The sequence below is a fragment of the Oryctolagus cuniculus genome, chromosome 9 (assembly GCF_964237555.1).
Source record: "Oryctolagus cuniculus chromosome 9, mOryCun1.1, whole genome shotgun sequence".
Classification (NCBI taxonomy): domain Eukaryota; kingdom Metazoa; phylum Chordata; class Mammalia; order Lagomorpha; family Leporidae; genus Oryctolagus; species Oryctolagus cuniculus.
The window spans coordinates 81,056,745-81,081,080 of NC_091440.1; the positions used below are offsets into that span (position 1 = coordinate 81,056,745).

The window sequence follows — 24,336 nt, forward strand, 5'->3', positions numbered from 1 at the left end:
GTTGTGTCCAGCTTCCTACTATTGCACCTGGGAAGGCAACAGAGGATGGCGAAACTTGGGTCCCTGTGACCCCTATGGGAGACCTGGATGGCGTTCCTGGCTCCTGACTTCAGCTTGGCCCAGCCCTGGCCATTGCAGCCATTTGGGGTAATAAACCAGTAGCTGGAAGTTCACTCTTTCAATGCTCTCTCTCTCAGTCTGTCTTTCAAATAAGTAACTCAATAAAACCAATGAGTTGAGCTAAACAAGTCAAACACAGTAACCCCTTTGCCCTCTGACCAGCATAGACATTCGGCTATGTCTGGGGCAGTCCAGGAGGGGCTAGAGTCCATAAAGCATGGTAACTGAACATTTAGAAAGCAAAGATCTTAGAGCAATGTTGTGTAGTAGCGCATCTCTCACAAGCAAAGACCGCTGACTTCCCAGTGGTGGTGGGCCTTGCCCTGAGCCCTGCTCTTCCCCAGGCAGCAAATTGGGAGCATGGAGGAGGAAGAATGTGCATGGGCCTTCTTGGTACTAGAAGTTTGGAACTCAGGGAACTCAGAGCATCTGCTCCGAGAGGCAATAGCAAGTCAGCCACAGAGGACTCTCATCCATCACCTTTCAAAGAAAAGCAGAGTTAGAGACAGAACCTCGTGCTCTTGTCCCAAGACCTCCTGTTGTTGTTAGGGCAGGCATGCGGCACAGCAGTTAAGATGCCACTTGTAACAACTACATTCATATCCAGATGCCTGGTCCAAGTTCCAGCTCTGCTAACGTGCACCCATAGAGGTACTTGGATTCCTGCCGCTCATGTGGGAGACCTGGATTAAATCCCAGTTCCTGACTTTAGCCTTGCCCAGTCACAGCTACTGTGGCATTTGGAGAGTGAACCAATTATGGTAGCTCTTTTATCTCTCTCTCTCTCTCTCTCTCTCTCTCTCTCCCTCTCCCTCTCTCTTTCTTTCTCTCTCTCTCCCTCCCTCCCTCCTTCTCTTTTCCTATCCCCATTCAAATAAAATTAAAATAAATATATTTTATTAAATATGCATTTATTTTTATTTGAAGGACAAACTTACAGAGCAGCCATCTACTGGCCCCCTCCCCAAATGCCCACAACATCCAGGGCTGGGCCAGGCTGATTCCAGGAATTGTATCTGGGTCTCCCACATGGGTGGCAAGGACCCAAGTACTTGGGCCACCATCCACTTCCCTCCAAGGCACATGAGCAGGAAGCTGGATCAGCAGCAGAGGAGCCAGGACTCAGACTGGTGCTCTGATATGGGACATGGGCATCCACAGCAGCTTAACCTTCTGAGTCACAATGCCCGCCCCTAATTTTTGTTTTTAGAAGACTCTGTTATCTTGGTGGGTCAACATGAAGGTGCTTTGGCCAATGCCTGGGAATTCTGCCCTGCTTCTAGTTGTCTGAATCAACTCTTCCCCCACCTTGCAGTTCATCGGCTGACTCCATCTAGAAGAATCTCTTGGGATTTCGTGGTAGGCAGAGGCTCCGCAACTTCAAAAAGCTGGGGACGTTCGTGCGCCTGTGTATGCATGCAACCTCCCTGAGAAATACCACAAGTGCCTGATGGGAACAATCTGTACCAAATGAGAGGGGAGAATAAAGGACTACTCTGCCTCATGGAAAACTTGAGTCAAAACGATCTGGTCAGAAAGTATTTGGCTGGGAGAGCATATATTTTCTTTTGAGATTGAATGGGGTGGGGGCATTGTAAAAGATTTTTTTCCTTTTAAATACAATTAGGAATATGGGTATGGAGAATAGCTTTCTCAAGCAGTCACAACTGAACTTCCAGTTATCTGTGGTGCAAATGTGTGCACATGTGGATGCATGCACGAGATGAGCATGAAAGGATTCCTTACAACACTGAATTCATACAGGTCGTGCGCCGTAGGCAGGGAAGCGTAATTCCTAGCACAAATGATGACCGAGGCCACACTAGTGGGCATCCGGGAAGTTCCACATGCTCCGCCTATGGAATGAATAGCTGGCCTTTGTGTTAAATTAGCTGATGTTAGGTTATTCCACTTTAACAAATTGTCCCCCAAGTTTGTTTCAATCTCACATTATATATTTAGCCACTGGTGTCATCATTCCAGAACGTGCAACCTCATGGCAAAGGGAAAAGAGCAAGAAAACTGGCAGAATGAAGTGGTGGCCCTTGAAATGTTTTGCACGAAACTAGCATGTGCTACTTCCGCTCCCATGTTGTGTGGCCAAGCTGACATCTGCAGGGAGGGAAGTCTATGCCTCTCACTTGGTGGAAAATCCCAAGTCGCTTGGCAAATAGAAAGGCCAGGGAGTCATGAGGAACATATAAGGAAAGGAAAAAATGTGTATGTGTATGTTTGAACTATACATGTTATAATTTAAAATAGATAATAAATTGTGTTATATATTTGCTTTAAATATGTGAGACATATCATGTGTTATATGATATGTACCCTATATATACAAGTATGATTTCCTCAGTCAGACTGTTAAAAACAACCAGTGAGAGGTGGGCACGTGGTCTAGTGATTAAAACTCAAAACACTCATGCCCCATATAAGGGTTCCTCAGTTTCAGTCCCAACTCCAGGTCCTGATTCCAGCTTCTTGCCGGTGCAGACCATGGGAGATAGCTGGTGAGGGCTCACGCAGCTGGGTCCCTGCCTCTCGGGTGGGAAATCAGGACTGAGGTCCTAGCTCCCAGCTTTCACTTGCCCTGCCCCAGCCCTTGCAGGTGTCTGGGGAGTGAACCAGCATTTGGGAATTCTCTCTCACTTTCCCTTCCCCCTTAAGTAATTGTCAAAAAGCTAAATAATGAAACAGCCCTTGAGTGACTGGGAATAAACCTACCATGTAGGTACATCCTCTGCTTGCTCCTCTTGTACTCTAACGGAAATACCTTTAGTAACTGGGTTTGCTATGGATCCAGCTGGCAGAAGTTATCTCAAGGCCTGGGAAATAAGGCCAATGTTAAGAAGTGGGGAGGGAATATTATGTCTCCGTGCATCTGTGACTACACAGCCATGTGTCTCTGTCCTAACTGAGTACAATTAGGTGTCACAGCAGTAAATGCGTCTTCCAGATTTCTTCGTCCTGAGATTCTATACTTGCTGAAAATAAGATATTTGTTCAACATCAAGGAAAAAGATACCTCAAATGATAAGGAGGTAAAAATGGGTGCTTGTAATTTACTCACTAGTTTGAATATTCACAGATCAATAATCTTAAATTTATCCTAAGTAACCCTTAGTAATAGCTTAGAATATCATGGGGAAAATGTTATGCATGTTAGGAAAAAATATATTAAATAGCAGCCGGCGCCGCAGCTCACTTGGCTAATCCTCTGCCTGCGGCGCCGGCACCCTGGGTTCTAGTCCCAGTTGGGGCGATGGATTCTGTTCTGGTTGCTCCTCTTCCAGTCCAGCTCTCTGCTGTGGCCCGGGAAGGCAGTGGAGGATGGCCCATGTGCTTGGGCCCTACACCCGCATGGGAGACGAGGAGGAAGCACCTGGCTCCTGGCTTTGGATCGGTGCCGCGCGCCAGCCGTAGTGGCCATTTGGGGGGCGAACCAATGGAAGGAAGACCTTTCTCTCTGTCTCTCTCTCTCTCACTGTCTAACTCTGCCTGTCAAAAAAAAAAAAAAAAGAAAAGAAAAGAAAGAAAGAAAAAGAAAAAAATATGTTAAGTAGCATACATTTAAGATTTATTCAGGCCTTTTACACTGTAAAATGAACTTCAAGAAGTACAAAAAGATATATTCTTAAGCCACACTGTGAAAGCTAAATCAAACTCTGGGACTACCAAAACCCAAGGTTCCATACTGCATCTGTGTGATCCAGGTTATAAAGCCATTCTGGAGGGATTATAGTGATAGTGCATGGTTCTGTGTACTATTAGTGATCGTATCATGCATATCCATATTCAGATGGGATGACTACCTTGGCATGGATTTTAACAAAACCAGCCTCATGTTCAGCAAAAGAAATTCGCCTTCAGTAAACAGAGACCTCACTTGAGAAACTGTCTGAAGACAAAGGCTTCGTTTGCCTTAAGTACTAAGATAATAATGACGCCAACTCAGCTATGTAGATTATCCTAAGCCAGCAACCATGAGCCTGTTAAAATTTTAATACCTTTGTTATACTTTAATAGTCATAATTGCACTCGCTGCAGACACTCTGTGTTATTGAGTCACCCTCTGTGCTGGAATTTGTAATCTTTGAGAAATAGGGTACCCACCAGCTTGCCAATTCAAATGAGTAAAATAAGACAAAACATTGTTCTCAGGCATACTTTTCTTAATCACATGAAGAGAGGGTGTTGTCTCTTTTCCCCCATTTCTGAGTCCTTCTAATGAACATTTAAGAAAGAAGACTTACTTAAATTGGAGTCGAGTTGTCCATGAAAATTCAAGGAGTCTTTTAAGTACAACATAAATGCATAATCTCATATATAATAATTTCATAAACTATGCATAATGGAACAGGCTCATTCTAGCCAGCTAAGTTTCTGATGATAATAAATTTTAATTTGGTCTAATTTGAATTTTTGGTCATTTAGAAAGAGTACCCAATACTTTTGGGTCAGCTATGAAAAAAGTATGAATAATGTAAGCTAAAATGTACTTAAAATGATGAGCTGGGAGAACACCATGTTCCCAAGCATATTAGAAGCACACATTTGAAAATACAGTGAAACTGACAAGGCTGCTAACATGGGTCACCAACTTCTTGCACTCAGTGCAACTCTCTGCTTGACTAAGACCCTCCTCAACCTTGTTCACCTGATTGTACCTACTTCACTAAATAATATTTCTTTGAAGAAATGCTATGTAAATCTTGCTCACACAGAATTCCAGCCTTCTACCACAATCAGTCTGCATTGCGCAATCCTTTCTGAACTCTTATACCTTGGCTACCTTGATGTTATAACCTTCCAACAGTAAAGCACAATTTGAAAGTATTTAAAAGTCAAATATTTAGAAAATAACCATTATTTTTAAAATTATGTGAAAAATGAAATTTGACAGTTTTTTTAAATTATTTGCTTGAAAGCCAGAGAGCCAGAGAATGAGCGTACTCCCATTCTCTGGTTCCCACCTTAAATGCCTGCAATGGTCTGAGCTGGGCAAGACTGAAGCCAGGAGCCAGGAACTCAATCCAGGTCTCCCGTATGGGTGGTAGAGACCCACCTGCTTGAACCATTGCCTGCTGCATCCCAGGATCTGCATTGACAGGAAGCTGGATTAGGAAACAGAGCAGGGACTTAAAACCAGGCAGTCCAATATGGAAATTGGGTGTCTTAACCTCTAGGTCAAATGCTTGCCCCTACAGATCTCATTTTTGTAAATAATATAACTACATGGGAAAATAGTGTATTACTGCATGAAAATAGAATATTACCATATTACCATCTTGACAAATAACATATCAAATTTTGTGTCATTGAGAGAGCGTGACGTCCAGCTTCCTAGTGCGGTCCTTTGGGGCGCGAGCTACTAACGAGCGAGTTAAAAATGGGTGATGTTGAGAAAGGCAAGAAGATTTTTGTTCAGAAATGTGCCCAGTGCCACACTGTGGAAAAGGGAGGCAAGCACAAGACTGGACCAAATCTCCATGGTCTGTTCGGGCGGAAGACAGGTCAGGCCGTTGGATTCTCCTACACAGACGCCAACAAGAACAAAGGCATCACCTGGGGAGAGGACACGCTGATGGAGTATTTGGAGAATCCCAAGAAATACATCCCTGGAACCAAAATGATCTTCGCTGGCATTAAGAAGAAGAATGAAAGGGCAGACTTGATAGCTTATCTCAAAAAAGCTACGAATGAGTAATAGCTGGCCACTGCCTTATTTATTACAAAACAGCAATGTCCCGTGACTTTTTTTATGTGCACCATAATTTAATTCTCATACACCAGAATTCAGATCATGAATGGCTGACAAAATATTTTTGTCCAACAGTCTAATATTGCCTTGTGTGGTTAAATAGGAAATTTTGGTAGTAATTCCAGTTCAGTGAATGCCCTCACTGTTTTCCCCTTCTAAGGATATGATTGGACTTAACTAACAAAACTTGTCAATGCCATCCCAAAACCTGTTGGGAGATTGGATTTAGATTTAAATGCTGGGGAAATTGCCTCACTGTCTCAGAACTGAACGAGATTCCCTTGTTCTTTACCTACCTAAGGCAAGAGCTGAAGACATTTGGAAACGTCTACTTCGTATTTTTGGTCTTAGCTGTGGCAATCTCATTAGAATTTCCTGTATCTAAACTTCTGCCTTTTACTTACTGAAAGGCATTTTAGTGTGGTTTATGCATATCAAATAAAGAATATTTAACACTTAAAAAAAAAAAAATTTGTGTCATTAATGGGATTATAGTTGACTTTTTTCTTTTATTGCGACTTCCTGTTTTTTTTGTAAGTTTCCAACACTGGGTATGTACAATTCAGAAACATGATAACACTTAGTAGAAGCATATCATGGGCCAGCCTTTGTTCACACAATGCCTTTGTTCTCACGCCCCTAATAATGTGCCTGCCTCTGTGAGACTACTTCCCTCTACCAGATCAGTTTCTGGGCAGAGGTCGCATGTGCCACACATGTAGAGAAAAGAGTTGAGGCAAAGCCAGTGACTTTCCCTCAAGAGGAATTTCTTCTGTTAGGCTGAAGAGTGTGACTAACATCAAACTACCTACTGAATTGATAATATAAACCAGTGGAAAGGTTTGCTTTGATTTTATGTGAACCTAACACCCATTGAAAAGTAGGTATCTCTCAACCAGTTGGTTTCAGTTCCCTTGACTTAAGGTCCAAACTCCTCAGGATCTTTAGACTAAGAAGCATGGGTTCTCCTAGGAGAAGTCACCCCTAGTGGGTGATGGTGATCTGGCCAGTGTACCAGATTGGGAGCAAGGATGTCAGCCCTGCCTAACCATATAGAAGATGCTCCTCAAACAGAGATGTCCTGTTATCAGAAGAAGCAAAGAAGAATGTTGGCAAGTAAAAAGAGATATCTGCTATGGAGTAAAACTAAACAATTACTATGCAGACTAATTATGTAAATTCTAATTAAATTATATTGTCATATGCAACCCCGTTTTGAATTTGCAACCCAGGATTGGATTTTGCCTGCAGAAAAGTACAGCAGTTCTTCCTTATCCATGATTTCACTGTCCAAGGTTTCAGTTACCTGTAATCAACCTCAGTTCAAAAATGTTACATAGAAAATTCCAGAAACAACTAATTCATAAAGTTTAAATTGCGGACATAAAGGAATTATACACCATCCAACCTCCCTGGGATGTGAATCATCCCTTTGTCCAGTGTCTCCTTGCTGTATATGCTACCTGCTTGTTAGTGGCTTAGTTATCACGGTTATCATACCACAAAAAATATGTTCTATATCCAGTGTGTGCTGTCCATAAAGCTGTAGGATACTGGGAGTTTGGGAGCATATTTTCTGCTGATGGGGGTTGGGAAGGGACTACTCTAGTACAGCAATGGCAGTGGAGACCTGAGTGCCCTTCTGTCCAAAGGCATTCTGTGCTTGCACCACACTCAGGTTTTCAGCAAGAGAATTGCTATGAGCTGCTACGGGGGAAAGTAATGGTTATAAATGGAGAACAAATGCAGCTGTCAAAATGTGATTTCCATGGCTCTTAATGCTTTTCAGAGTAGGATACTGGCTAGCAAAAGCACAATAAAAACGAGATTTTCACACTTTTCTCCTCAAATGCTATTTAAATCTCATTAGGGAGATCTTTGTGAAAGGATGACATTGGCAGTAATGATTCCTTTCAGAGTTTCCTGTTTTTGGCCACTGTCCTTCATTGAGCCTCTGTGTAGCAGAGCTGCCTATCTTTTGGATCTCCTCCCGGCTTTCTAGGACTCGCTTAATACTACATTTTGATCATATAAAAATAATAGAAAAAGCATGGCATTGATGTCATTAAAACAGAAAATACAGAACTCTGTGCCCCTGTTTAAGACTTGCTGACTCATAATTAAGTTTAGTTCACGCCTGGAAATTAGATATTTTCCCATTACCACTCACTGTATTATATTGAAGTAGAGAAGAAATCTGAAGCTTGAAAATCTACAAGGCAGCACTTTATGTGTGACTGTGGCAACTCACCACATTTCCTATGTGCCACAAATAGAATGAATGTGCCTTTCCTACTTCCGATGCAATACTCACCTGGTTATCGAAGCAGAAGCTATCATAGAAGGACTCTCAAATGACTGCTAAATAGAACTCCCCAGCAATACTATCATGGCCCTTTGTTCTTCTGAAGGGGAAGCCCAAGTTAGCCAGTACAGCACAGTTCTGAAGCTCTGTTTTGAATGGCACCTGGGAATCTCAGAGACTCTCCTGCCTTCCAAAGCTTTATTTGCAGCTGAGTGCCCCAGGTAGCTCTGAGCCATGTGTCCATGGCAGGCATGAGTACACGTTAGTTCTGTACTGGTTGAAATTAATTGGAAAACCCTCACTTCAGACACAGAAGTGGAGAGTTAGAAATTGTTGGTCCCTGGGTTAGAAGGAGGTGAGAAGTTTCCATAAGAAGCGGGTGCTTTGGGATAGGAGCCACCACAGGAGCTGCTTCCATAAATTTAGTGACAGATTTCATTCTAGATCCAATTGGATCACTGGGATGAGGCTTTCGTTTTTGTTCTTTGTGTTGGGACCTGAACACGATCTAGCCTTTGGTCCATTTTCTTGGCATATACTATGTAGCTCTGCCACATCGAAGCTGTGCACAGGCACTGAGTTTTCATGGTGTAGGCACAATCTCAAGTCCATGGTTGATAATCACATAGACAGTTTTTTTAAAAGATTTACTTATTGGGGCTGACGCTGTGGCATAGAAGGTTAAGCCTTTGCCTTCAGCGCTGCCATCTCATATGGGTGCCAGTTCAAGTGCCAGATGTTCCACTTACAATCCAGCTCTCTTCTAATGGCCTGAGAAAGCAGTGGAAGGTGGCCCAAGTGCTTGGGACCCTGCACGCATGTCTGAGACCTGGAAGAAGCTCCTGGCTCCTGGCTCCTGGCTTTGGATTGGCCCAACTCCAGCTGTTGCGACCATTCGGGGAGTGAACCAGCGGATGGAAGATCTCGCTCTCTGTGTCTCTCTCTCTACCTCTCTCTCTCTCTCTCTCTCTGGAAGATCTCGCTCTCTGTGTCTCTCTCTCTCTCTCTCTCTGGAAGATCTCGCTCTCTGTGTCTCTCTCTCTCTACCTCTCTTTCTCTCTCTCTCTCTCTTTGTCACTCTGCCTCTCAAATAAACAAAATAAATATTTTTTTAAAAGATTTATTTATTTATAAGGCAGAGTCACAGAGAGGAAGAGACAGAGAGAGAAAGAGTAAGAGATCTTCCATCTGCTGGTTTACTCCCCAAAAGCCAAGTCCGAGCCAGGCAGAAGCCAGGAACCCTGGAACTCCATCTGAGTCTCCCATACCGGTAGCAAGGGCCCAAGTACCTGAGCCATCTTCTACTGCCTTCCCAGGCACGAGAGCAGGGAGCATTGGAGCGGGTAGACCATTTTTCTTCAGTAGTCCCACACACACCCTGTACTCTCTGGATTTGGCTATGGAGAAAAATGAACTTCAGAGTAAATGGAAATGCGTTGACCTGAAAAGGACCTTCTCAACAGCTGAGGGAATAGGCTGTTTAATTTTGTTTGGAAAAGCTGGACTTTTGACAGATGAACTTCTTTTCCCTTGGCTTCATATTTATCTAGCAGAGTTGTGGTTGGGAAATGATTCAGGACTCGCAAGGTCAAACAGAAACCTGGTTCACAAACTGTAGACTTCTCCCATCTCACTCCATGACTTCCCTTGGTGAGTGGCTGGGTGGGCTGTTGGTACATCCACCCAGAAATGGTCACTCAAAAACCATAGCAACCTCTTAGACTCAGGCCTCAGGGGTCCTGGCAGCCCCACCAAACCCAGTTCTCCATTCTGGATAATAAGCTTTCCTCTTGTACACTGCACTCCACAGCTTGAAACCATTCCAATGTGCTTGGTGAGTGAACATCTTGTGATAATGCATTGAGAATGAAGGCCATTAGTGAAATTAAAGAAATAATAGTGCATTAGCTTTTTGTAATACCGCTCTTCATGGGAAAATGCATTTTCATAGACTACCTGCTTGTAGTCTTTCTTTCATTATCCCAAGAGTGAAGGAAAAAAGGAATGTCAAATATTCTAAACTTTATCTTTGAAGCTAAAAAAGAAAAAAATTTAAGGATTATCAAGAAGTATTTTCTCCTTTTCCTTGGTCCCCTTGTTCCCTGGTGTATAAATAATAAAACTGAGTCATTTTTCCTTTCCTGAAATTCAGCCTTTTGTATTCTGGCATCTGTGGTTTTGTTATTATCCACGTCATTGTGAATCCACTCTGAAGATTGTCTCAGCAGACCCTTAACAAGGGCCTTTGTGTTGCCTGCTCCCTTCACGCCCATTTCTGGGTAGGCCTACTTATCCAGACTGGGAACAATTTTGCCTTATAATAACTCGTGCAAAGCTCACCTGTGTCTCCTTGTTGAAGAAGGCTGAGTGCTAGTGTGTAGCTGTGAGACTCACAATTTTCCCTCTCTCGTGTTTTTCAGAAATTGAGGCAAAAGAAGCATGTGACTGGCTCCGTGCTGCTGGTTTCCCGCAATACGCTCAGCTATATGAGGGTACGTATGGCCACCTTTCTCTTTGTTCTTTTTAAAGAGAACAAATACGAAATGAACCGCATGCATCCTGGAGTGTCTTGGACTTTCAGTTCTCTTTACTGCCCTTTTACTTTGCTTTCTTTTTCCCTGAGCCTTTGCAGCACTTACTTTGACACTGATTTGGAAATGAGTGTAGCTTCCTAAGCCCATTTCACTTTCTGCTTCCCACCATTAAATCTCTCACTACTCTGTTTTCTTGAAATTACAATGAATTAGTTGTTGATCAGTTTCTAAAGTCACAAGATTAGTTGTCTTTGATATTTCTCTTTAGTTCCATTTACTTTGTATGAATGCTCAGGCATAATCTAGATACGATGTTTTTCTTTTAAGTTTTAGGTAAACTGCTTTCGCCACCAGCATTAAACATCCTTTTCATTGATTCTTTGACAGTTGAACTTACCTATATCTTACCTATATCTGAAATTATAACCAATGCTCTTAACTCCCTCTTGGATGATCCTTACCTATAGTGAAATACTCAGGATCCCAAAACTAAGCAGAGGGCACCTGGAGCTCAGCTGTGAAAGATTTACATCTAATAGTGTTTGTTGTTATGAAGTTTTGAGCAGGATACAGGAATCCATGAGCTACTGTGCACAGTGCAGGAACCCCTAGCTTGCAACAGCAGAGTTGTCACTACCAGGAGCTTAAAGGGACAGGTTGGGGGAGATGGTCCCATAACCCAGAGAAGAGAGGAGCCTGAGAGCAGGTATTGGGAAGAAGCACAAAGTTGGTCATGAGCAGCCTCCAATGGGCAGAACCAGGGCACGAACACCTTGACCCCCATTTCCTCCCTCCATCTCCAGCCAGGGCTTCCCATTAGTCAAGCACAACCATCCATCCCCACGGGTAACCATCAGGCAACAAAGCAGAGTGCAGAAAAACACAAAATGGGGCAGCCGGGGTCAAGAGAACACCAAGACCAGGCAATGGTGCTGACTTCTCTCCCCAGTAGTGTAGAAAGAACCAACCAAGTTCATCTTAACTTACAGAGGCTCAAAAGGGGACTTGCCCAGTTCCACAGCTAAACAGAAATGGAGCCAAAAGTCAGGGCAGCTGGGCTTCAGTGTCTGTTTCTCATTATGACACCCACCACCTTGCTAGCAGAATGAAAGTCTTCATTCTGGCACCATCTGGAATTCACTCACATTACCTTTTGGATGGAAGGGAAATTGTTTCTGTATCCAGCTCACACTAAGATTTCGATATCCTTAGACTTAGCACAATTAGCAAAGCAAAGCATAGGCAGCACAAAATACATGAAGAGCAACAGAAAGAATGGCAGGAGAATGATAATAATGATGAACCAACATTTTCAGATTTGACCATGGCTCAGTTCCACCGATCTCCAAATTTCTACCTACATGAATGAAATACCTAAAATTAACATCATATTCTAAGTATTGCAATGACCCCACAAAGCTGGCATAGATTGTTTGAGAACAGTCATGGTGTTGGATTTACATCTTTTTGGATAGAATCAATGGAGTATTTTGCTGACACTCCAAAGTGACTCACATTTTTGCTACAAAAGAAGACATTTGAGATCATTGAACTTTTGGTATTATTGGAAATGTCCTTCTGAAGGAAAAAATACCCTGCCAAACAAAGTAGTACACAAACTCATCAGGATAGAAGTCAGCAACTGACACTTTAGGTAGAGTGCGAAGATCTGAAAGCTCTTGCCCAGGTCCACGTCAGCCTATGCCTGCGACAAGGATGAGCTACAAAAACACAGGCACTTAGTGTTCTATCCGACCCAAGGTCAATCACGTGGTTAGCCTCATATTTCATGCTTGCATTATACTCTTAAAAGCCTTTTTTGTGACAAAAATAAAATTGTTGTCTCAAATATTACCAACCATGGCAATGGGGTAATTGCCATTAAGATCAGAGGCTTCTGGATAGTGGCCGGACTGTGTTGCTACTTATTCAGATACAGCAAAGTACCTAAACCTTTGTCTCTCTCTCTTTCAGATTCACAATTTCCCATCAACATTGTGGCTGTCAAGAAGGATCATGATTTTCTTGAAAAGGAACTTGTAGAACCCCTTTGCAGGTAAATTATGTGAAGTATTGGTGTTGTTTCTTCCCATTTTGAAGTTCCCAATAGGTATCACATTAATGAAGGGCAAATTCAACAGTACACTAAGTATTTACTGAGTGCCTGTTATATGCCAGACATAAGTACTGCTCTAAACATTCTACCACAAGCATGTTTCATTCATATTTTCATGGGGGTTTAAACTCTGGTAGGGGGCTGCAGAAAATAGATTAGGGAAAGACAGAAAGAGAAGAGAGAATGTGAGTGAGAGAAAGAAAAAGAGAGAACAAGAAGTTTCAGCTAGTGTTAAATAATTTGAAAAAAAAAAAAAAAAGAAAGAAATGGATATACAGTGACTGGGCAGCCACAGCTGCAGTGGTCAAGGAAAGCTCTGAAAAACTAGGTTCTGTCACATTTGGCTGTATTTTGTGGAGAACCAACCAATTATATCCTCAGGCTGGAATATGTATGCTCAAGTAATTTTATCAGCAAACTGGAATATTTAAGCTTCTGCTATGTAATAGGTGTTATAAAGAGAAAAAGATGTATTATGAATAATTCCCTTCTCTTAAAATATGCCTGGTCTGATTGTAGAAGCCTCCTTGAAGAAATGAGACGTGAATGCATGACCAGATAGGTAGCAATTGTTATTTGGGTAATAATAAAATATTCAAAGAAATCTATATCCCTGAATAATTCAATTCTCCACGGGACGTGGTATGTGTCTGTAGAATTTCAAAGTTTCCTAATAAAGCCTTGGAGAGAGGTCAGAGCTGGATATAAATGTCGGTTATGAAATATGAGTTGTCTTACCTAGACCATGCAACTAGTTATGAACTGAAATGCTCTTAAAACTCAGGACTCGGGGCAGGCATTGTGGTGTAGCACTTGGGATCCCCTCATCCCATATTGGAGTGCAGATCTGAGTCCTTGCTATTCCACTTCTGATCCAGCTCCCTGCTAATGCACCTGAGAAGTGGTAGATGATGGCCCAAGTACTTGGGTTCCTGCCGCCAACCATGTGGGAAACCAGGATGTAGTTCTTGGCTTCTAGCTCCTAGCTTCAGCCTGGTCTAACCCCAGCTGTTGTAGTCATTTGGGGAGAACACCAGCAGATGGAAGATAGATAGATAGATCTCTCTCTCTCTCTCTCTCCTCTCTCTCTCTTTCTTTCAAATGAATTAAAAAAAAATGGTACCTATAACTTTCAGTCCAGTGATATTCATACATATTCTGTGTTTACCTTGGAAAAGGTGGTAGTTTAAGGGGAAAGAAATAAAAGTAAAACTTATGTCAACATAGGGGAAAGCAATGTGTGTTAGAATCCTGGGTAAATAATCTTTTCTTCTGCTTGCCGAATCTTCAGCCATTTATATTTTTGTGTCTATAAAACACTCAGCAGTATGTTTCCTATATGAAGAGAAAATAAACTTGTGTTGAGAAATAATCTCTGAATGTTCAAGAAAATAATGCTGTGAGTTGTGTCAGTGGGTAGAAGAGCAAAGAACTCATCAAATCATACATTATGGGAATAGCTTATTTGGACTAGATAAGCAAGCACAAAATGCCATTTGTGAGAGTTTGTGAGATGAGTGGTTGGTTTGGTTGTGATTCTTTAAAGGGAGTGGATTGCAAAAGAAGTGCTTGCCCTTCTTTCACAGAACTAAAATGTTAAGACTTACTTAAAGCTAAGTATGTCTTGGTCTCCAATAGCGTGAGTCCTCCAGCCTTGTTCTTCACTGGACTGTTTTAGCTACTCTAGTTCCTCTGCCTTCCATATGCATTCCAGAAACAGCTTGTTGATATTTATTTTAAAAATCCTACTGGGGTTTTGACTTGGATTGTGTTGAATCTGTGTATCTAACTGGGGAGAATTGATGTCTTAATAATGTTTCCTATTCTGATTCATAAACTCAGTGTATAAAGACACTTTGGAAAGTTTGTGGAAAATGGAATTAAAAATAAACTTGTTTTGGTACAAATAAATTTTAAAATCCATATATAGCTTAAAAGTAAAAAAAAAAAAAACTATGGAGAATGATATGCTTCCATGAACTTTTTGAAGATGCCTCATATGCATAGTTTTCAAAATTTAGGGGTAGCAAAATAAAATTCTTTTAATTCCATTTTTGAAATACTCTCTTATGCTTCTGTTGATTTAAATTTTCTTTGATCTTTTTCAACAGTGATTTGTGGTTTTCATCTCATGGATGGTATACATACTTGATAGTGCCAAAGAATTTCATGTTTGTGATGCTATAATAAGTGCCTCTGTGATTTATTTTAAAAATTTATATAAGTATTTTAACAATCTCTGATTGTTAATTAGTAGTACATAATTTCTTTTTGTATATTATGTTATTCCCTGCAATCTACATTCACTCACTAATTAGTGCTAGTAGTTTTGTCATATTCTCATTAAGATTGCATTTCTAAAATGTTAATGAAAAGTTACATCATTTTAAACCAAACATAGAAACTCTATTCCATATTTCTAAGTCAGGATTTCAGGGGCAAACACTATCTCTGCTTATACAGTTTTGTTCACAGGATGACGTAAGTGGCATGATGGACCAAAGTTCCCATCTCAAACTTGGCAAAAATCCTTATCTACTCACTGCTGCACGTTATCCGAGATGCCTTGACTAGGTTACAGACTTTTCCATCAAAGTCTACACTTTTCAAAAAGCCTTTCCGATGTGTTATAGTAATGAGCCAATGTAACTAATGTGAAATCATTTCAGGATATAAAGTTTTAAATAGGAGTGCCAGTGCCAGCCAGAAAAATCAGGAAGTCTTCTTTTGTAGAGTGTGTGACCCATCATGGCTGTAGCTCTTAGCAGGCTCCATACATGCATCCCTAGCCCAAAAGGCCTTACCACACCCAACGTGGGGAAGGACAGCCAGGCTGGACACACTGATGCTCTTGATAAGGGTCCAGATTCTGTAAAAATGGTTAGTGGCAGGAGGTTGTTGTAATTGGAATAATTCTTAGGGAAGCTATGTCTCCAAAAATATTGTGAAGCAAGAAAAACATCTGGCTGGAGGTGTGTGAACTACTTCTCAGGGTGGAGGAGCCATGGGTAGAACAGAAGCCAAAGGAGTTGCACACCCAGGGTGGATCAAAAGAAGCTGGCAGAGGAGGTAGACAGATGGAGGTAGCTTGGCTAAAAAGAAGCAGCGTGCAGTTGCTTTCCCCTCATTGTGATTCCACCAAGACACAGATTTTTCTGCTCTGCAAAGAGTGAAAAGCAGACAGAAGGAAAATCTCCAGCCCAAGGGGAATGACAGCGCTTTAAAAACTTTTGAGACTGATGCATGCTTAATGAGACACTGGCGCACTCAGATGGTAAGTCATGATTAATGCACAGAGAGCAGTATGGGGTTGTGATTTTATTCTTTTTCTTCTCTGTGCACTGTACACACAGAGGTGGAGCTGGTCTCCTGCTTTATTTGTTAAGCTTTGTGGGCTATGCATTTCTCACATATGTTGCAAGTGTTGAACTAACGCAGAATCAGAACTGGAGTTGTAGCCCAAGGGCAGATAGCTTCTGCCAGGCAGATGAAGGAAGACGGGAGACCTGGAAGTCTCCTACAGGTTGTCCATGACAAGAATTTTACGCTCTTTTGGTTTTCTCCAAATGGCTCTCCCTAGTTAATATCCTGGTGCCAATTCACTCTTGGAGAGTGTTGAAACAATGTTATCTGGTGCCATTGGCCTGGAAATACATTTTGTACTAAGGCAGTAGCTAGCAGAAAGACTCCAGATCTGGACCCAAATATGTGGATAGGTAGCTCTTCTTCTTTTTTTTTTTTTTTTTTTAATTTTTGTAGTTCTGCTATTTGGGCCCCAGAAACTAGACTAGTTTGCTGAAGGTGTAAGCCTGCAAAATGACAACCAAATCTCACTGTAGCTCCAGCAAGACTGACCTGCCCTGTGCACAGCAGGCACTCCGCAAAAGTTTATTCCTAACAGGCAGGAAGTATGCTTTCAATCATTTTAGCACCACAGTTCCGAAGATCTTGATTGAATTCTTAACTGAAAAATATTTCCTCTTGTGAGTCATGAAAAGCTCATTTGCAAGCTTTAAGTACCTAGGTGAACTCATTAAAACCGCAACCTATCAGAATGTAGTGACAGTCAGTGTCAGAATAGCTGGTAAAGTTTGTCACCTTTAAGGTGAATTGCAGCAAACCAAAGATGAGACTCCTTTAAAGGAGAAGCAATACGTTCTATTAGCATTTTGATTTGCAGTATTCATTTAGGCTGCTAGTATATATACCATGAAGCTCAACAGGACCTCTGGATTTTTCAATTAATGTTAGGACAGTATAGCATTCACATGACTTGTGTTGTTAATAAATACTAAGTAACTGTAGTGCATATAAAATAAGGGCTTTCACCTTGTTTAGTACCATCTGGTGGAACTATGGAATTGTTTATAATTACAGGAGAGTTCTTCAAAAAGCTCATGGAAAATGGAATTTAAAAAATAAGTTTTCTTTGGTGCAGAACAATTCTGAAACCTATGCCTAGGTTTTTCATAATGCTCATTTGCTATGAGCTTTATCTCATATATCACTGACCTTTGTATTTAAAAGGACAATAAGTGATAGTGATTTTCATGTGGAGTGGGGGGAGGGTTACGAATGATGTTTACAATTTATCTCTCCACACAAAGGGCTATATTTGATTTGACTTTGTTAAATAACCTAATAATATTAATAATAATTGTCTTTATTAATACTAATACCATTTTTAAATATTTTCCTTTTAGACTATTTATCACAGAAAATATACAGTACTATATATCACTATATCATATAGTAAGTGATGAGCAACTGAACAGAGTCCTTGGACTAGTTTTTGAGAAAAGGAAATAAGAAGTTAGAAGATCACTATGGTCACATCTACCCCTGACATCTTGAGTTTATAAATAAATACAGCCCCAACAAACGGTGATTTTATTTCTTTAACACACTTACAAAGTGTTCAAAAGAGGCGTGGCCCATCATCATTTTGCAAATACTCATAGAATTCTCTCAACAGTCCCGTGTGGTGGGCTGCCACACCATCCTGCTTTGACGGGCACACAGCTGTGACGTTATCTGCCCTCTAATAGCCAGTCCATAGTAGCAAGGATTACCCAGACAGGAGCACATGAAGTTTTAATGTAGCTGATGTAGACTTTTAGTAATTTTTTAAAACTAATGTCCAGGAAAGGCATCTTCATTCCCACTCCCACCTTCACCTCCACTCCCACAAAAAACATCAGCTCAATTCTGTGTATATAGGGTGGGGGCAGGCTTGGGGGATGGTCAGGTACTAAGTCAAAGGAAAATACTTAAAAAATACTTAAAAGTAAATTTACTTTGGTGCAGAACAGATTTGAAATGGTAGAATCAAATATCTGGGAGTTCTCTGCTCTATATTATTCTGTACAGAAAACATGAAGTTTTATATTTTAAAACGCTGTCTTATGTGACCTTATCCAATCAGCTACTCAAGACAACTTTGATGTAACTATACTTTCGGGGAGAATACACAAGAAAATACAAAATCAGTCAGGAAGTCTAGTGTAATAGGGGTATTTTATATTTTTAATATTATTCACTTCTCTCCACACCTGTTCTTAGATATTTTTATTGCATTATTTTTAAAATGAGTGGGATGGGCATTTAGCTAAGCAACTGAGATGCAGGTTGATACCATGTCTGGAATCAGAGTACTTGGGTTTCATTCCTATCTCAGGCTCCTGCCTCTTCCTGCAAATGCAGACTGTGAGGGGTAGCAGATGGTGGCTCAAGTAGTTGAGATCACTGCCACCTGTGTAAGAGACCTGGATTGAGTTCCCAACCCCTGGCTCAGGCCTTGGCCCCAGTCATTGCCAGCATGTGAGGAGTGAACCAGTGGAGATTCTCTCTCCCTCCTCTCCCTCTCTCTTTCTCTCTCTCTCTCCCTGCCCACGCGTGTGTGTGTGTGTGTGTCTATCAAAAACATTTTTTTTTAATTAGCAAAATTTTGAAAACTTCCTTCCATTGCCAGGTACTAATGACTAGCTGGGGCTGAGTAATAGCCAACTTCTTTCCAGTGATCTCATTAAATTCTTTTTTTTTTTTTTTTTTTTTTTTGACAGGCAGAGTGAACAGTGAGAGAGAGAGACAGAGAGAAAGGTCTTCCTTTTGCTCTTGGTTCACCCTCCAATGGCCGCCGCGGCTGGCGCGCTGCGCTGATCCGATGGCAGGAGCCAGGTACTTCTCCTGGTCTCCCATGGGGTGTACTTGGGCCATCCTCCACTGCACTCTCGGGCCACAGCAGAGAGCAGGCCTGGAAAAGGGGCAACCGGGACAGAATCCGGCACCCCGACCGGGACTAGAACCCGGTGTGCCGGTGCCGCAAGGCGGAGGATTAGCCTAGTGAGCCGCGGCGCTGCTGGCTCTCATTGAATTCTTATAACTCCCCATGAGAACAGATGTTGTTCCTCAGAATCATGGGGCACCAGAATCCTGGTCTGAGCAGTGGGCTGGTGGAATTGTCCTTCCCCGGCAGGGACAATCATGGAGGGGAGGGGAGTCTGCCAAGGGGCCTGGATTGAGTTCCTGGCTCCTGGCTTTGGGCAGTTGGAAGTGAACCAGAAGATGGGAGATCCCTCTGTCTCTGTCTCTGCCTTTCAAATACAATGGAATAAATAGATAAATGAGTTAAATGAATTAATACAATTCTTGTGCACGCTAAATAGCATTGCACAGCTCCACATATGCTCCTGTCCTGCACAGCTGTGTCCTGAGTGGCTACTCTGCCTTTCTTCCAATCTTCCACTAAAGACCAGGCCAGTGTGTGTGAGTTTATGGGCCGAGCAGGGGTCGGTGTTCCAGCTGCCACCTGGCCGCTTTCTGGGATGGCCAGAGGGAGCAGCTCAGCTGGGCAGAGGCATGGCTTCCACCTGCTCCGTGACCTGCCTACCCGAATTCTCAACCAGAGGCATCCTAAAGCTCTCCTGCCTAAGGTCTGTGATTTTTGAAAGGCCCGCCCTGGGGAGTTACATAGCAGAGCTGTGTGTTGGGCAGGGTTTATCCACCCTGCTCTCTGCAAGTTTGTGTTTTCCTAAACAACACCCTCCTGGTGACCTTTCTCATGCCCTGTGGCCATGGCCCCTGCTGGCTGGAGAGGAGGAGCTGGCCTTTGATCCAGTGACTTGAGTTCCTGGATATCTTAGGAGGCAACACCCAAACCCTCCTCAGCAGACAGGCCTGCCCAGACACCTGCTGCTGACCCCACGCTGGGGTGAGAAGTTCATGCTGCAGGGTTTGAGTCAGAACCCTGTGTAGGAGATGAACTCCTCTTCCTGGTGGTTAGGCCAGTGCCTTTGGCAGGAATATTAGGAATATCACAGGAAGCGGCCATGAAGTCAGCACTGTCGAGACCTCATGACCCATCTAACTTGGCGTTTAGATGTAACTTACGAATCTGAAATAGAAAGGAGAGTCCTGTTGGTTTCCTACCTGTCTGCCAGCAAGGGCTGCTGGGTGTCTCCCCAGGTCCCTGTGCAGTGAGCCCAGGCTCAGCTACTGTGGGCCCAGAGAACTCCCCGAACTTCCAAACCTCCCACCATGCATGGCTCACAATCCCCAGCCTCTCAGCACAGGCACCTGCCTTCTTCCAGTTCTTCTCTGTTATCCATTCGCTCTTGCACTCCTGGCCAACCTCCCAGGCCCTGGTCTTCCCCACTCTCTGATTCTCTCTCCTGTGTGCCGTAGGCAGGCTGCGCATGGACCTCCACCTTGCCCCCATTGTGGCCTGTTAGGCACACGGGGGGCTTTCTTCCAGTTTCTGGTGAGCACTGTATCTTACTCAAGTGTCCATCGCATGTGCTTCGTGTTTTGTGCCTTTGTACGGGCAGGACTTCAACAAACACTTGTGAAATTGACCTGCAATCTGAAAGAAAATCACCTGTCAGTTCACCAGTTTTACCACTGCTTCTTCATGTGAGGGGATGTTATGAGAAGATAAATTACTCATTTTCTCCACAAAATACTTTCAGTCGGCTCCTTCTGCTGACTTCTCGGGAAAACACGCCGTGCCTAGCTGTCAGGGCCCACTCCCTTCTCAGCCCTGGTCCCCCAGACTTCTGACCTTGTCTGTGACTTCTCTATCCCCAGACATCTCCACCCTTGCCATCCATTTGCCAGACTCTTGGAATTATCTCCATCTTCAGTTCTTCTTTTCATCCTCTGTCCTGCCCTTGGTTCCATTTCTAATAGACAACTCTAATTCCGTTACTCTCCTGTCTAACACCTTTCAGTAGCTCCCCTACTGCCCACAGATAGCACCAGATGTCTTCCTTCTGATGCTTTGTGATCTAGCCCCTGCCTACCTCTCCAGACTTACTCCCAGGCGCACACCTGTCATTCCTGGAGTACTGCATGACATTAATGCCTATTTTCTTTACCAGAAATGCTATACATGTAGGCAAAAATTTCTCTTAGCCATTCAGGGCTCCATTCACATTTTACCTTCTCTGGGAAGTGAGATTATGTCTTCTTATGCTGCCAGGAAGTGAGTTGTTTCTTCTTTTTATTATCATGTTTGTATTCATGCAGGACTATGAGACCTTAAAGGACAGAGACCAAAGTTCTTGTTCACCTTTGTATTCCCAGCACCTGGCCTGTTCCTGGGACAGAGCACACACTGTTGAGTAAACAAATCTTGGCTGCTTCTTATTGACTTCCCATTAGAACCTCAAGTTTCACCTTAAAATGAGACTACTAATTCCCCTTAACTAATGCAGTAGCCATTCTGAATGATCTTGAGGGCCACAGTAGAAATGAACAGGTTCTGATAATAGTATTATTGTGGAACTTTCTTCTGAAAAGGCCAAACTGCTTTGCTTTGGTTAACACATAAATTCAGTTTTCCTCATATCACAAACAAGACAAGCTTCATTGTGTATCATGAGTCTTCTCTTTCCATGGAAAAATTTATTGAGTGGCCTGTGCTAGGTACATGACATATGCTGTCCTTTTCAGGCTCTCCTAAAATTCTCCTTGCGTAGGTAGAAGCAGACAAATCACTGGACTGGAGGACATTCTAGCTTAGCTACTAACTAACAAGTGGCTCTCTTGAAAAACTGGTCCTCAGGCTGACGCTGTGGCGTAGCGGATGAAGCTGCCGCCTGCAGTGCCGGCATCCCAAGTGGGCACTGGTTCAAGTGCCGGCTGTTCTACTTCTAATCCAATCCAGCTCTCTGCTATGGCCTGGGAAACCAGTTCAGGATGGACCAAGTCCTTGGGCCCCTGCCACCCACAATGGAGACCCAGAAGAAAAGAAACTCCTGGCTCCTGGCTCCTGGCTCCTGGCTCCTGGCTTTGGATCGGCACAGCTCCAACTGTTGCAGCCAATTGGGGAGTGAACCAGCAGATGGAGGACCTCTCTCTCTCTCTCTCTCTCTGCCTCTCCTTTTTTCTCTGTGTAACTCTGACTTTCAAATAAATAAATCTAAAAAAAAAAAAAAGAAAAGAAAAGAAAAAGAAAAACTGGTGCTCTCAGAGCCTTAATCTCATCTGAAAATAAAAAGGTCAGTCCAAATGGCTCTAAAGTTGGCTAAGTTCTGATGCTTCGTTGGCAAACATTTACTGAGTGGGTCATGCTGACCAGCTCCTGTGCTGGGCTTGACGGGTGCCAATAAGATGTGGCTCGAAGCCTGTCATGTTCTGTAGTGGAGAATCATTTTGTTATTCTAACTGCACAAGGTCCATTCCAGTTATATAAAGCCAATCACCGATGGGACCTGGATTAAAAAAAAAAAAACGCATTTAAAAAGAAAAATCTGTAGAACCTACTAAGTATAGAACTTCGTTCTAGGCTCTATAGGGATTAGAAAATGCGGACATCCCTGTTTTAAAAGAGGCTCTACCCCAATAGAGACTATGTCGTTCATGCAGGAAATAATTTTTTTAAAAGATTTACTTATTATTTACTTGAAAGTCAGAGTTACACAGAGAGAGAAGGAGAGGCAGAGAGAGAGAGAGAGAGGTATTGCATCTGCTGATTCACTCCCCAATCGACTGCAACAGTTGGAGCTGAGCTGATCTGAAGCCAGGAGCCAGGAGCTTCTTCTGAGTCTCCCACATAGGTGCAGTGGCCCAAGGACTTAGGCTATCTTGTACTGCTTTCCCAGGCCATAGCAAAGAGCTGGATCAGAAGTGGAGCATCCGGGACTCGATCCGGTGCCCTTATGGGATGCCGGTGCTGCAGGTGGCGGCTTTACCTGCTACACCACAGTGCCGGCCCAGGAAATAAAATGTTATAATCAAAGAAGTTTTCCAAGCAACAAGTATTAGACCAACTCAGAATATCTGAAGGATTTTATATAATTTATGATTAAATAAGAAAGAAACAAATGTCAGTTTCAAATATATGTCCTAAATGCAGGTTGATTTCACTTAGCAGAATTTCACAGTGGTTTTTGACAAAGTGCAATGAAGACTTCTGTGTAACAGATTCTGTTACCTGAGGCAGCCAGATCTTAAAAAAGCATTTATGGCCGGCACCGTGGCTCACTTGGCTAATCCTCCGCCTGCGGCACTGGCACCCCGGGTTCTGGTCCCAGTTGGAGTGCCGGTTCTGTCCCGGTTGCTCCTCTTCCAGTCCAGCTCTCTGCTGTGGCCCGGGAAGGCAGTGGAGGATGGCCCGAGTACTTGGGCCCTGCACCCACATGGGAGACCAGGAGGAAGCACCTGGCTCCTGGCTTCGGATCAGTGCAGCACGCCGGCCGTAGTGGCCATTTGGGGGGGTGAACCAATGGAAGGAAGACCTTTCTCTCTGTCTCTCTCTCACTGTCTAACTCTGCCTGTCAAAAAAATAAAAATACAAAATAAAAAAGAGGCATTTACATCTGTCTGGGACACATGTTTTACCCAGTTTGTTTTCTTACAGAGTCTATTATTAATTTTACTTGTGTGAGATAAATTTCAGGCCCATGCTACACTTTGCCAGGAATCTGTACCGAATCTCAGATCGCCTTAAACAATCTTTTACTCTTTGGCTTACAGCAAGATGCGCATCATTTTCCCCCAAAGTCCAGTTTCCATATGGTTCATGCTTGATGTTGTACACCCTATAGATTCTGATAAACACATGATGGCAGATATCCACTATCACACTATCATACAGAGTATAACTTCCCAACAAGTCCTTGGGCTCTGCCTGTACATCCCTTGCTACCATCCTCTGCCCCCACCACCAACTCCTGGCAATCTTTTTACTGTCTCCATAGTTTTGCCTCTTCCAGAATATTAGAGAGTTGCAATCATACCCTATGTAGCCTTTTCCTACTTATTCTGTCATTGCGTAGTATAAATCTAAATTTCTTCCATTTTTATCCTGGCTTGATTGCTGAAATAATCTCATTGTCTGGCTGGAAGCACATTTTATTTATCCTTCCAACTGACATCTTGGCTGCTCAAATTTTGTCAGTTATGAATAAAACTGCTATAAACATTCATGTGCAGGTTTTTGTGTGGACACAAGCTTTTGACTCATTTGGATAAATACTAAGGAATGTGATTTTTCAAT

The 24,336-nt window shown here is 42.7% G+C and overlaps 2 protein-coding genes across 24 annotated transcripts in view; both read left to right on the forward strand.

Moving 5' to 3' along the window:
- STARD13 (StAR related lipid transfer domain containing 13) overlaps window positions 1-24,336 on the forward strand; it is a 583,995-nt gene that overhangs the window by 504,063 nt on the left and 55,596 nt on the right. For all 23 annotated transcript variants that reach the window (XM_017350153.3, XM_070049033.1, XM_070049030.1 and 20 more), the window contains 2 exons: window positions 10,607-10,678; window positions 12,695-12,776. In XM_017350153.3, coding sequence (XP_017205642.2) covers window positions 10,607-10,678; window positions 12,695-12,776 — 154 coding nt within the window. The remainder of the gene's footprint in view (window positions 1-10,606; window positions 10,679-12,694; window positions 12,777-24,336) is intronic.
- On the forward strand, window positions 5,445-6,352 carry LOC138843826 (cytochrome c). The gene has a single exon (XM_070049039.1). It carries the CDS (start codon window positions 5,510-5,512, stop codon window positions 5,825-5,827), a length of 318 nt encoding a protein of 105 aa, XP_069905140.1. The 5' UTR covers window positions 5,445-5,509; the 3' UTR covers window positions 5,828-6,352.

Coding starts and splice junctions, on each gene's coding strand:
- LOC138843826 (XM_070049039.1), top strand. CDS start 5,510: ATGGGTGATGTTGAGAAAGGCAAGAAGATTTTTGTTCAGAAATGTGCC.